Source organism: Lepeophtheirus salmonis, chromosome 5 (assembly GCF_016086655.4).
Source record: "Lepeophtheirus salmonis chromosome 5, UVic_Lsal_1.4, whole genome shotgun sequence".
Lineage (NCBI taxonomy): Eukaryota > Metazoa > Arthropoda > Copepoda > Siphonostomatoida > Caligidae > Lepeophtheirus > Lepeophtheirus salmonis.
Genome location: NC_052135.2, coordinates 58,600,670 through 58,615,906, shown reverse-complemented (window position 1 = coordinate 58,615,906; position 15,237 = coordinate 58,600,670). Strand labels below are relative to the sequence as shown.

At 29.8% G+C, this 15,237-nt stretch overlaps 1 protein-coding gene across 1 annotated transcript in view; it reads right to left on the bottom strand.

The window, feature by feature from the left end:
- LOC121117956 (uncharacterized) overlaps nt 1-13,676 on the bottom strand; it is a 55,246-nt gene extending 41,570 nt beyond the window's left edge. Inside the window, exons 1-2 of the mRNA XM_040712496.2 lie at nt 13,423-13,676; nt 12,434-13,126 (exon numbers count right to left, since the gene is read on the bottom strand). Coding sequence (XP_040568430.1) covers nt 12,434-13,126; nt 13,423-13,449 — 720 coding nt within the window. The 5' untranslated portion in view covers nt 13,450-13,676. The remainder of the gene's footprint in view (nt 1-12,433; nt 13,127-13,422) is intronic.
- Between the last annotated feature and the right edge of the window lie 1,561 nt (nt 13,677-15,237).

Here is a 15,237-nt window from a genome sequence, read left to right as displayed (position 1 = left end):
TATAATATGGTCCAAAAAGGTAGGGGTGGAACATAATATGTGGTGAGTGAACACAAAAACAACCTTGAACAAACATCAAGAAAAGGATAAATAGAAAATGATCAAAATTACAACATATATATGGTACATAAAACAGTCCCATATTTCATATAGTCTTTAAATTCAAATTTCTCGCATAAGTTGAGATATCCTAGAATGAAAAACAATAGTTTAGTCCCTTCATTTGGCCCCGATATGGTCTTTCAATAGAATCTACTAAATTCTGATTCTTTAACTGTGTTGATAGAAATTGACGATAATTCGTAGAAGAATACAAATGTAATCCACATTCAATTTTGATAAAGATAATTCTAGCTTGCTTTTGTCTTGACGTACCACATATGTATAAACAACTATTCTATTGTCATTTTGGAGTGGTATGTATTAATTTCTATTTTTTTGTTGTATACTGCTTATGTTCTGCCATACATAATGTTTCTGTTTCCTCTCTCAAGTGTTGTTTTTGACTCAAATGAACGTTCCCACTTTATCATGGAATTGCGATTACATTAACAATACACACATTTGAATCTTGAGCGGTGGTGATTTCAATGGTGTTTGGTTGCTTCTCTTTTGTTTCTTTGTTTGATACTTAACTCATAAAATGCTTTTAGAGCCATACATAGGAAGTGAATGTCTATTTTTCTAAACAATAGTTCCATTTAAAGTACATAGGAGTAGTGTTGTGTCGGTTCTTATTTAGAACTTAAGACTGCAGTTCTGTTCTGTTCAATCCTATAAACATTGGATCTTGATCCCGTCACTCAACTTTATTACTTCTTTTATAAATTAGTTCTAGTACTGACAGTCCTTAGGAATAAGGATTGGCTCAACACTAAATAGGTGTTCCTACCAAGTATCTACTAGTATTGGAGTTTTCGGTTTGAAAATCCTAGTTCGGCCTGAATCAGTCTAATTTAATGATAACCTCATGTGTATTTCAAAATCATGAATTGTGAACATTGGCACATTAATGTCATATGAAGTTAAATCTGTTGCGTAAATCAGTATAGTGAGGGATTTCAAAAATGTGGACCGTGGACTGCATTACGACCCACTATTCCTTCTACCTACCAGTAGTATTTTTGTTAGCAAAATTGTGACAATATTTCAAAACGCGTATAATACATACAACCATTAAAAAATATTTCCCATATAAAGGAATTTTTGAAAAACTTTCGCTATGGGGGGTGGGGAAATAAGCCCCCTTCCACCCCCCACAAATTAGATTTGACCTTTTATGTTTAGCCTAAGTTTGAAATAAATATGTATTTAATAGTTTTGTACTATGAAACCACTTTTCATTTAATAGGCTTTGTGGCCCATTAGAATATTTCAGTTGTCAATGTGGCTTATTATTTTAAAAGGTTAGACATTCAGGGTATAGTGTAAAAAATTGATCTTTATACTAAGATCGAAAAATAATCAGTACACAATTTGAAAACGATTAAATTTCATTCTACCGTCTGAGATATTGGTCTGAATATCGATCCAAATTGGTTTATAAAAACCACTTAATATGGAACCGAAGAACAATCCGTCTTTGACAAGATCTCAACAATAATATATACATTAGAGCTGTCTGACTTACAATTTTTATCAAGTTTCGATTGCAGCTAGACAGGAAAAGTTGTCAATTAGTAAGAAAATGTCCTATGCAAAATTACATTCCTGTACAATATCATCTTTAAGTCATACATCTCGAGCAAACTTTGAAAGACATTCTTTATTTAGTCAATAAAGATGATAAAAAAGTGTTTTTCTTTACTTTGCATAAACTTATTTTGATAGACATTTTTGTTAAGTATAAAAAATATCTGTTAAATGTTCAAAATTTCCGTGAGTTATTCTATCTTTTTGTTCCTTAGGGTAACTTTAAAGATAACTTAATTAATATTTTTTATTGGTTATAAAAATGTCTATTAAAATATAGAAATAATGAAATACTTTATTTTAAATCTTTATTGTATAATTAAATAATTTTTGCCTTTTTTCAAACTTTGATCGAAAGGATGGTGTCATTGAATGAGAAAAATAACATTGATAACTTTTTAGCATATTTGATAAATGTTTAATAACAAACCATCCTAAAATGCATAAAGGCCTTTATAATGTAGGTATTTAGAAAAAGAAAGGGCTGTTATGTGATGAATCCTGGATTAGAATTTCCTCATGATCAATTAGACTCTACGAAATCATATTTATTTATCTGATATCTTTATCCTATCGAATAATCCAAGATCCCAACTTGCTTAATTGTTTATGATGATGTAATTAAAACCATAACAAGGATGGTTGACGAGCCTAACTCAGCACATCGATTATTTTATTGTATCTTGCAACAATCCTCCGAAAAGAAAAATAAAAAGATCCAAAATCAGTTGTTAGTAATGTAGTAAATTTTTTCAACTATGGAATTATGGTTCAGTAATGGTTGGGAATTGTTCACGCACATTAAAAAGAACTAGTTCTAATACAATCAATCAACGGTCAGAACATTGATCAGGGGAAAATAAGCTGAAACATGTACAGCTGACAACAATATACAGTGAACATTTTGTGTGAGGGAGGTAACGCAGGATTATCCAATGAAAAACTAGTCGTGGAGATACATACATATATTTTCATAGACTATTAATATTATACTACTACGTAACAAATTGTCAAAATGTCTAGAATTTAATTTTTATTTGAATTATATTTAGAAAGCATAAAAAATATTAAAATTCGTGAAAATATATTCACAATATAATAATCTTATTATATGTGATGGAATCAATACATTATTCATGATGAGTTTCTTAGCTTATGTAAGATATCATTAAAATAATAAATTTTGGATATGAAGAGAATCGTTTGATTGGATTAAAAATATAAAGCAGTGTTCGCTGAATTGAACAATGTGATAATAATCACTTATGCCTCATTAGAACCCATATTATTATTTTCTTTTTTTGCATTTGATCATCTCGTGTTTAGAGATTATAGGATTCATGATCCAGAGAATGTAATTTCAATTGAAAAATCGATGAATTTTCTGTGTACGAGTACTATATATGTTTCATCAACATTGAAGCAATCTAAAAGGATTTCCACCAAAATTGAGTATGGATTACGTTTGTATTCTTCAATTAATTATCTTATATTTCTCTGAATAAAATATTATGAGTAATCCTTTGGAGATACTGCAAATTACACTTAAATCTTGCAAAAATGCCCTGTCATAATTAAAAAAAATAATACGATAGATTCTACTTGAAAGACCATATACATGGTCAAATAAATTATCAAAAATCAAAAGAATATTTTAAATCATAGTAAAAACTATTGGGCATTTCAATACATCCCAGAAGGGTGAATATATAGCTCATAGTTAACTTAAATAAGGTCTTGAAATATTAGGCTGTTTGTATTTCTGAAGTTTTTTGATATGCATTAAATATTGTTTTATTGTAGACGTACCATATATGAGAAATAGACCAAGGTTCTAACTTTGGAACATGTTTTGAAGTAATAGTTATTTATTTAAATTTGGATATCAATTCTCCTCAACAATAAATACACACAAGTTCATTGATTGAAAGCTAGAGAAATCGATGACTCATGCTACAAAAGCACCGTTTATCTGCTTTAATAAAAAAATAAAATATTTATACATGCAATAAGCTGACTAACTAAGTTCTCTATGACTCAATCCTGACTCAGTCTACTTTCAACAACATTAAAACAAATAAATGTTTGTAATAAAGAAGCAAATTACGAAAGGAGGTGTTGTAGGGTGGAAACCCCCTAATTCTCACTATCAGCAGAGTAAAATATATATGTTGTATAAACAGATTTTACTTGTTATAATTTCTAAATCTCATAAAGCTTTATTTAATAACAACATGAGTCATTTGAAGTACCAAAACAGCTCTTAATTGATGTTATCAATTCAATTAGATCAATGTATTAAAATGACGCATTGACTATTTTTTTAGGAGTTACATAACCCTGGGAATTTGAACTTTATAATATACACCAAAATATCCCTTATCAATTAGTCATTTTCATAAAAATAGTCAAAAATTAATGAAGTGGTTCCCAACCTTTTAATCACTGCGGGGCTCCAACCAAATGTTTTTTTATTATTATTTATGTAACCTTTCTCAGAGCCTTGGGTGTGTAACCACTAATCTAAATATTATTCAATTACTGCAATATTCACAACAAAAGTACTCTAAATTCTTCAACTTATATACAATTTACTTATACAAGTTGCAACTCACAAATCAGATGAATAATTTAGTCTAATTGTGATGAGGATAATGCAGTAGTTAATATATTCTTTCCATAATGTAATTATTGACTTTTTTAAATATGAAAATTACTTATTGCTAATATTATTCTATGACACATCAAAGTTCAAATACCCTAGATTATATTCCTGATAAATACCCAATAATCAAGTAATTTTAATAAAATGTTTTCACTGATGTCATAATTTGCATCGTAATTGAAGGAGCCACCCTCTTGAGGGCTCAAAGTTGATATTTTTACAATATAAAACGGACATATTTTCAACAAATCTTGATTAAACTCCATCCAATGGCTTTAATATCAGAAAAAGACTTAACAACTACATTGAATACTACTTAATGCCAAAAATAAACAGTGATTTTTAAATTAAATCAAAGTAAAATGTTCTAAAAATCTTTATGAAATCTCTAAATTTGAAAAAAAAAAAAAATCAATTTGGGACCAAAAAAGTAAATAATACATTTTAGGGTCAGATATATAATAAAACTCGGCAATAGAGGGATATATTTATAATATAGAGTAAGGTTTAGGTATCCAAAAATGCCCCTAAAACGCTTTATAAGTCAAAATTACTAATATAGTATTTTTAATACTGGAATTTAAGAAGAAAAAGATCCAATTTGGAAAATTTCTTATACAAGTTGCAATTTGAACATGCCAACTTTATACAAATCTATTTCCAATATCAAATTGACATTGAATGAAATACGTAATTCTTACGTAATTCTTTTCATTCAATTTATATATATATATATGTTTGCTTAAAAAAAAGGATTCAATATAAAATTATGCTCTATTGTTATGAATTACGGGACTAATATTTGCAAAATATTATTGAAATGAAAGGAAAAATATATATAATATATCTACACATGTAGATGTCAAAGCCTTTCAATTGTAGGGAAGACTGTGAACAGATGAAACACTTTAAAAATTTATTGCTTAAATACTCCGAGGTGGTTTGATTTAGACTCGTCAAATTATGACACATATGCCTGCTATTTTTTAAATCTATTTAAAGTTTAAAACCATGCATAAAAGAAAAATAGACAAATTAATTGTAATTGGCAGTTCAGCAGACTAAGGCTGTAGTAGTTTACATTCTTTACTGTAAAATGTCAGCTATAGGGACTCCAGAACGCAACGCCATAGTATCGTTGCGATACGCAATAAGATTTTAAACTATAATTATTAATCAAAACATTATGAAATTCGAAAAATACTGGCTCAAAGCAAAGTTTATGTCACAAGGAAAGGATGCACTTTAGTAATCTGAAATTTCTTACGGAAATTCAAGTTTCTCTTAGTGTTTAAAATTTGAGATCCTGTCAGGTTTTGATTGGATGGAGGGTGCTCTAGTGGCTATTCAATGACTTGAAATAAAATAATTTATACTAAGATTAGATGGAAAATTGTCGATTAAATGTGAGAGATACTTCAAGTTTATTTTTTTTAAAAGTTGTTCTTTTGGAATAAATTGCTTTGACTTATGAACTCTGGTCCAGAAACGAATTTAACTCGTATGTATAAGGTACTACTGTAAATTATTTTATCTCTGGGTATAAAGTTCTATCATAACTTCAACGTTGTTAGCTAAAGGAAATACGTTGATTGGTGCACTTTTTATTAGAATATCAGAGTCAATCAGAGTTGACTGCCATTTCTCCAGTTGGCATTGCCGATATTTACTATTGTAAGAAAAACACAATTGTGACGTTACCCCTTCTATAAGCAGATACCTTTGTTAAATAATTAGCGCATTTCTTTCCCAATGGTTACACGAGTCCATAGTTTCCCCCACAAATTGCATCTGAATGCAACTCATTAAATGTTGCATCTGTCACTATAGATAAGAATGGTTCCAAAAGTTAAAAAATATCGAATTTGAGTATGAAACTTAAAAAAATCGACTAAATATTATTTTTCCATGAACAAATAATTAAACTTTTCATGATGTTGAATGTTTAAATTTTAATGTATTAGATCTAGTAGATTTTCATTTAATCAGATTTATATATTAGATTGGATAAATTCTCTCTCAAAAACTTCTTCACGGTCCTGTTCTGGCAACAGAACAACTTTGACATGAAATGTAATTATATAAATCTTTAGAAAACTTGAGGGAAATTGAAGTATTTATTGCTAATGATCCGTTTGCACTCATTGTTACAATATCTCAAGCCTTGAATTTTGATTAAATTATATCAATTGATAGGAAAAGAATCAATAATTATTCAAATGGTAAAAGTTATAGGAAAAACAAGGAAAAAACTTACTTAATTATTACAAAATAAAGATATCCCTCTATTAGAGTTTTTATCGCGTATCTCAAAGAAAAGTTGGAAAATATAAGAATTGAAATATTCAGTTACGATGTTAATTTAATAGCTGTAATTATTTTGATGTTCAAGAAAAAGGGAACTGTGGCAACTGTCTTCCCTAAATAAATACTTTTTAGATGATAGAACCCCCTTGTCATGGAACACATAAATTAAACAAATATCAATATACATAGAGTTAATATTGAAACCACTCTTCAATCTTTTCAAATGATCATCAATCCCCTTAGCCTCATTTGCCAAATGGATGTTTTTTGGCAAATGATTCGAGCTACATACATACAAGTACATAATATCTTCAGAAAAAAAATCTGTTGTCATATGTTGTTCTTGAAAATAAGTTGTATGTTGTAGTCATTTCTCTTTCTACTGCTGCCTTTTTAACTGTTTACACGTGATGACCATCAAGAAAAAAATAATAATAAAAAAATCAGCAACTAACTGTTTTTTTCTTCTTATATGTTGTGTGAAAAGTAGAGGCAATCTAATAATATAAAATAAATTGTTTTTCGTTAAAAAAAAGTAAATTTTCAACATGTTATTTATTTCTATAATGAAATTTCTTTGCATACGACAGGTAATTTTTTTGAAGAAAAAAAAAGAAGCAAACAGCACATATTATTTTAAGTCAAACTTAATCCATCCCATGACCCATTATGGCATAGTTTGTGCATTTTATATGCAAATCAATATATGATTAATAGTGTTGAGACTCGGTCCAAAAACAATCTTCTTTTTTTTTTGTTCGATTCGCTCTTATATTATTTTTTCTGGACTGATTTAGACCGATATTTTGCTGTCCATACCAATATATCTGACCATAGACCAAAATTTGATCCTTTTCAAATTTTGTACCAATTTTTTGGTCTCAATCTACGGACCATTTTTTCACCTATCCTAATTTAAGATGGTACAAATATGATTTATGCAACCCATTTAGCTTCATATGACGTCATTGTTGAACAATGTTCACATTTTTTAAATGAGACCGGTCCATACCAAACTCCTTGAAAGGATCGAATTATTTCGGTCCTACAAAACTTAAAATGGTATCAGACCGAAGCCTAACATTATTAATTGCAGATGTTGTGTCTCTCCTCTTTTGAAAGAATAAAGCACATAGGCTTATATATATTTATGTACATTACTCATCCAAAAGGATTCAAATTAGTATATATTATTGTTGATTTTCGGTGTGGAAGTCTTATATTTGTCTAAAACAGTTATAATTATTGTTGGAATGAAATGATTCTGTTTTTTAAAGAAGTTCGGTTGGGATTGGCCACGTAGAAAAATTCTGTTTCGATCAATTTAATAGATGAATTTTTGATGACGTCAAGTGTGTTTCCTAATTGTGAGCTTCACTATGTGTACGTCATATTAATGTTTAAAGTATTTTATAAGTGAACACCTCGTACAACTAGTTAGGGTAGGAATTGGTCAATAGAGTGAGATCGAAAAAGAATTGGTACACGATTTGAAAACGATATTCTATGAAAAAATCAAACAAACTGGAGAAACACAGTACTAGAATCGAGTCTCAAGAATACTAAGTAGACTCACGACACATATGACAAATGATTCGAGTCAAGTCACTTGATTAGGGGATTCAGTTACTCCCGAGTCATTTTCACATATCACAACTCAATGACTCATAAGCAGTCTTCATTTTGTCTTGCTCCATCACATTTCGTCCCGTCGTCGTGACATTTAGCCTCATCTTTATTTCCTCAAGAAAAAGAAAAGATTTGTTTCAGTGTGATGAATCATTTTAAAAAAACTGTTTCGTTTTGTCATCGCCTCGTAAACGTCAAACAAAAAACATTTTTTAACGAATACATTTCGTCTAATCATAGTTGACAAAATTAAAGCTACTCATGAGTGGTATGTTTTGTTTTATAAATCAAGATTGGCTTGATTATAACTAATGACGTGGAAACAGTCACGATTTGCTGTTATGATTTGAGAGAACTTGAGTCACCTCTTAAATCAAGTCATTTCATTCGAGTTGCATGTCATGTTCGAGTTTTGTGAATCCTGTTATTCGATTAGTTATTGTTATTCGGTATATTTATAAAATTTTGGTACCGGAGTACTGACGCATTTAAAATGATACTATACTTAATATTTTTAGAAACCACCAACTGCAGTGTCATTATCTCATGAAGATATTAAATCAATGATCCTGCTATCATTTTACTGCTTCTTTATCTGTTAAAAAATAAAAAATGAACTATCTTTGATAAAATGTTATTACATTTCAGTGCCGGCTCCTCACCCCTCCTCCTCATGACGACACTATTCATAATAAATGACATTTTCGTAGTGTATTTTTATCCCTGAAAGTATTAAAATACCGATACCGGCTTAGGTACCGGAATCGGTAAGAAAATATTTGTTTCTTGATAAACCTGTGTGGATTAATCTGTGGTTACTTATTAACTTCTATGAAGATTGTTAACTATAAATAAAACTGCCAACAAAACACAATCCCACGATGGCTATTGGTTATCGGATTGAAAATCCTAGACTGGTATGATACCCTTTTGATTTTTAGTGGACCGAACTAATTCGGTCCTTTAATGAAGTTATGTCTGTACTAGTCTCAAAGAAAAGTTTGTTTTTAAATCGGTCCCAAAGAAAAATTCGGTTTAGACCGATTCTATACATAAATTAATTTTTAATGACGTAATGTGTGTTTCGAAATGGTGAACATCTACATACAATGATGTTATATTATGTTCCATATGTTGCATAAATCATATTTGTGCAACTCATAAATCAGGATTGGGGAGAAAATCGTTCATAAAATGAGATGATTTGTAAACGGTTAATAGTGAGTCTACGGTCTAAGATCGGGTTCTGGGCCGAAAAATTGGTCCAAATCGGTCTATACAAAATCACTTAATAACAAATTAGGAGAAAAGTTTGGTCTTGGAATGAGACTCAACTCGCCATAGCACCTACTACCATCCATAATATATCTATTTATATGTAAGACCATCACCCTCTACCCCCTCATTCAAATTCTAAACATTTGTATTAGAGAACATTTATAATTAAGTAGGTGAAATGAAAATATTCAACCAACTAATAAATAATAATTATGACTTCATAATCCCTGATATGAATGAATATAGTAGTACGCAACATATATATAATGTATATTCAACTTTGACCTTTTGTGGTCTTATGATTACTTATTTATGTATCTTAGCGAGTCAAGAATATTTGTATGTTGTATACATACGTAGATAAACAAATCTATAAGGGTCAAGAAGCAGGATTGATTTATATAGTACTAAATATAGGTATGATTAAATGATGCTTAAAGAAGAAATGCTGATTAGTTCCAAATGAAATATCAATTTATTTTTCGTTAAGGAAAAAAAAAATGAAATTCTCTTTAAGAATAAATAATTTGTGCTTTTTCAAAAAACAAAATTGCGGTTAAATGATACTCTCTGTGTACAACTATGTAGAAATAAAAATATGTTTATATTTAAATATATATTTAAAATTTGTCATATTCTTGACTCGTACAGAAAATAAATAATACATGTATGATGTGCATTAAATTATTTGTCTGCATTAGGGCGGTTTGTTTTTCAACATTTTTTTTCGAATTTCGATTATGACTAAGGTGGAAAAGTTTTTAAGGGTAATACAGAAATAACCCCTGGGAATGTTCATTATTCTAGGGCAATGCCATCTATATCTCGCACATTTACGTCAATGTTTGAAAAAAAAAGAAGTCATTTAGTCAATAACGATTAAAGTAATTAATTCATTCTTTATTTTGCATTTAACAATTTTGAAAGATCTTGTTCTAATCTCTACAAATATTTATAAAGCTATTTTCTAAAATTATACTATGGAGAGAGAACAAAAAAAGAGAATTATATTATGGAATTTTCAAAGTATATTTTCATCTAAAAAAAAAAAAAAAAAAAAAATGTGTAATTAACATGAATCATCAAAATTTGAAAAAAGTTATTCTCCTCTTTCGATCTATAGGGTTGCTTTAGAAAAAAAAAATTATACGTACTTTTTATGGGATAGAAAAATGTATATCCAGAAATGCCGCTCCTTGGGATTTATCCCAAGATTTTGGGATATTGATGTTACATTAGGGATGATTTTTTTAACCAAAATGTCAAAGTTTTGAGATTTTATATATGCAACAATAGTTGATTACTTTCGTTTGATTGTATTAGTTATATCTTCAAACTTTGCTTACCTAAACTGCTAACAGTTTACTACTCACATAGTAGCTTTCAACTTTTTCAGAACTTGTTCTGGTTTTGTCTGATTTTAATTGTATTATACGATATATTAAAAGGAACGGCGGAACATATTCGAACTCTGTATGCATTTTAAGCCCATCTTTGTATTGATACATAACATTCTCCTGTGCAGGTTTCGTTAGTAAGCTTATATGAGACTACCAGTTCGAACATGTTCCGCCGTTCCTTTTAATATATCGTATAATACAATTAAAATCAGACAAAACGAGAAAAAGTTTCTATGATTCTTAACACTTATCAGCAAATGTTATGAAAGACAAAGATGAAAATGAAATATAACTCACTCAAGGAGAGTGTCAAATTTTGTTGATATTCTGTAGACTATTGTTACTGTATTGGGATTTCAGTGTTGATTCTTGGGATTTTTAGGGGTGTCTAAGGAATCTAAAAAATTCTATTTATCATAGGAATTTAATGCAAAATATTAAAAAAAATGCTTCATTTATATATTTATTTAATAAATATATATGAATGGTTTATTTCTATTTTCAAACTTTGACGAAGATGTGAGACATCGAAAATCAATAAATGTTTCCATAAATTATTTTCTTAACAATTCACCATTTTTCCGCACCAGCCATATTCGAAATTCAGAAAAAGTTAACAATAAACCATCCTAATATACTTATTGGATGTATGTTTCACTTTTCACTTTTTTTGTTTGTTGTAGCACATGTGACTTATATAATTTTGTATAAGAGGGAAGTATGACCTACTCCTTATGTTATAACTATTAATTAAAAGAGAAACAAAGCAAAAAAGATCTTCTTCTTGCTTTTTTTTTGTATAGAAAGGCAGAATTTGAGTCATTTTCTGACGAATTTCGGATATTAATAAATTATACGGTTTATATGACAGGATATGACTCCTCTATTTTTTGTAAAAATATATATGATAATCATGCAAAAGAAGCTCTCTAAAACAACAGCAGCTCTATTGAAATATAGCGAAAAAAGGTGCATTGAAAAAGAGGAAAAAGGAAAGATTTTTACACTTCTGATGTTGTTGCCTGGGCATGATACTAGTTATTAATTGATGGTTCATATTTATATAAGAAATAATAATTTTGGAATACTCTATAGATGGAACGGTTACTTTTCGGCCTTTCGTTGGTCAACAGGCTAAATGAATTTTGTAGAGTTTAATAATTATGAAATGAATGAGGGAGTTAAATGTCTTAAGGACTTAAAATATATTTAATTTTTGACTATCTTTTTATATTATGTTATTAATTAATAGCGAAATTTAAACTAATTCCTTAAGACATTAATTGTATTAAATGAATAATATCTTGTAATTCATAACTATTTTAGTACTAAAAAATCAAAAAAACAACAAAAAGAACCTTTACTTAAAAAAATTTAAAAAAAAATAAAAATGTAAGGGAAAATAATTGTTTGCATGCTCCACGTATAGAAAATTCCTTGCAAAAGTAAAGACTCAACTTACCATTTGAACCCTGTAGTAGCACTTCTTCTCCGCCTCTTTTGCACAATTCACCTTCCGACAAAAGTTTCTTGGAACCCGTCTACAACTCGTTTCTGGCTTGACTTTCGTCACTTGTCTCTTCTCAATGCGACACTTCATGGAAGGCACTCGTGAACATCTATGATTCTCATCACATTTGTTCAAATGCTCAATTTGACATCGTGGATGATCCTCAATCATTTTCTTCATTCGTCGGATGGTAGAACACTCTGTTTCGTATTTCGTGACACAGATCTTACGCTTACCCCCAATGCAGGGACTAGTTTTAGAGGCAATGCTTCCATTGGGGCGAACATCAATCACGACATTGTTACGATAGCCTCCACTCTCCTCAGTAGATAAGTTCACAGAATCCTTTTCCCCTGGGCAAATGCGGACTCTGACCTTTTTCATCCGTGGACGAAAAGAGATGTCGCATTTTTTCTGATACATTGTGTGACATGCTTTGACTGGCTCTGAGTCGGGGCAGACCTTGACCGTGTTGTTATGGTCTGGGTAGCAGTAAATCGTGGTGTCATACTCAATGTCCTCTCTCGTTTCTTCCACGTCTCGACAGACCTTGTCTCCCTCCTCGTAGAACTCAGAGGGGTCTGCATCGGTGAAACTGTGGAATGCACCTCCAATCGATGTACAGAACAGGAAATACAAGCACACCTACAATTTAATATTTAAAGTCATTTAGGACCATTAGTCTATTATCGTCACACATAAAGGTCAAAAATAAAAATAGCAACAACAGCCCGTCTCTGTTTTTTATTGTTGTTGTTGCAAGAAGCAGCAAATCACCAACGAGCATAAAAATAAATTATATATTTAAGCAAGTAAATTTTTATTTTTATATCTTGCGAAAAACCTGTTCAAATTTAGTCAATAACCCTTTGTTTATTCAAAAAAAAAAAAATAATAACTTGACCTTTTCAAATCAATCTCTTTATACTTTAATTACTTACCGAATAATGAATAAATTTAACGTTCATTTTTTCAAAACACTGTAACCCCCTCAAACGTCGCTTCAAATTTGACAATTTCTGTACTTCAATTACTTAATAACAGGAAACTCTTCGATGTTTAAGTCAGACAAATATTCTTTCAAACAATATTGTTTCTGATTCACTGATTTCAAAAGAAAATTTGATTGATGTGTATATTGTACAGTCTTTCCTAGATCAAGGAAATCTCCTAACTAAAGCAATATACGTAAAACAAAATGATATTTTTTCTTTTTTTCCTATATAAAAATATCTAGGAGTAAAACATGCGTTACATAAAATTTTCGGATAAATTGGAGAAGTGCGTAAGAGGAGCACGGTTTTGCGGTCTTATTCTATGAGAAACACGGCGTGTACTCATCAAAATGTTCTTCTTCTTTAGTAGGCAAGCACGCACGCATCCGCAAGACTTACTACAAACTTCACATTGTTATTTACATACTCTTACGAGGCTTTTTGATAGCTTGTAAAAAAATAACATGGAGAAAATGTTGATTCTTTGTGGGTTGAAAGCAGAGATGATGAGAAAATTTCAAATTTTTTAGAGTTAAATTTTTTGAGAAGAGACAATGACCAGGAACTTCTTTTTTTAAAGACATTTTTTCCCAAGAAATATAATTTTTTAATGATTTCAGCAAGCAAACATTTTTTAGTACAACATTTTGTATACAGATTCAAAATAGTGACCACAAGAAAAAATAATTGACGTAGAAAAACTTTATCTTTTTTTGAAGAGCGTCCACAAGGGGGTATAGTCCCCCTCCAAATTAAAGAATGTTTGCTTTTTTCATGGAAATGTTTTTGTCTGGATGAAAACATTTCACGTGAAAATAGAAGTTAAAAAGATTGGTTTACACCTTCTGTACCTTATGGTGCAAAATCTTCCGTGACAGGCTCCCAGACTATAAGGGTTATCCTATCTTTTTGAAAATTATATTTTTGAAATTTACCTGAAAAAACACAGTAAAAACACGACCGTCTTTGATTTTCGAAAAAAGGAAAAGTGCGACTCAGCTTAATGACCAATAACATTTTTAAAAGACATACTATATATTGACATTGGCCACAACAAAAAATAATTGTCAAAAATAAACCTTTTTCTTCTCTACAAATTTTACATTAAGCTTGAGTAAGGGAGAGGGGGAAGTACCCCGTAGTCACAGGCCTGGGTTTGATGCTATGTATATAAAAATTATTTAGTTTTAACCATAATATTATGCAATTGAAAAAAATATATATATTAGCTTCCAAATAAGATTCATTTTGTAGGAAAATGTATTGAAAATAAAATGATAAATATTTCCTTTTTCGAATGGTGGAATATTTTTTATTGCCTTTAGTTTTCATCTATATATAGTTATTTCATTTCGAAATATGACTCTAAATCGAAATCATACTCTAAAAACGTGATTTAAAACTAGCATTAAAGGTCAAACCTACTGGGATTGAAAATTTTAATCATTATTTTTGTGTTTTATGGCTTAAATGCAATATTAAATGTGGGTTTTAGCAGGCGGGCGCTCCAATATCTAAATTTTGTTGATAGTGTTATCAATGTGTAATTGACTGATTTTATTATTTCTTCAATTATAATTAAATTACAATGTACAATTATACACATTAGTAATTTTTTTAAACTAAAGGAGAATTCAATGTCACATGTCAAAATGAACTTTGTTAGCATTAATGTGGGCCACCTGCCCGTTCGGACAGAATATACACTGTATTAACGATTTGTAAATCCTAGACGGTTGGACAAGTCCAAGTATTCATATG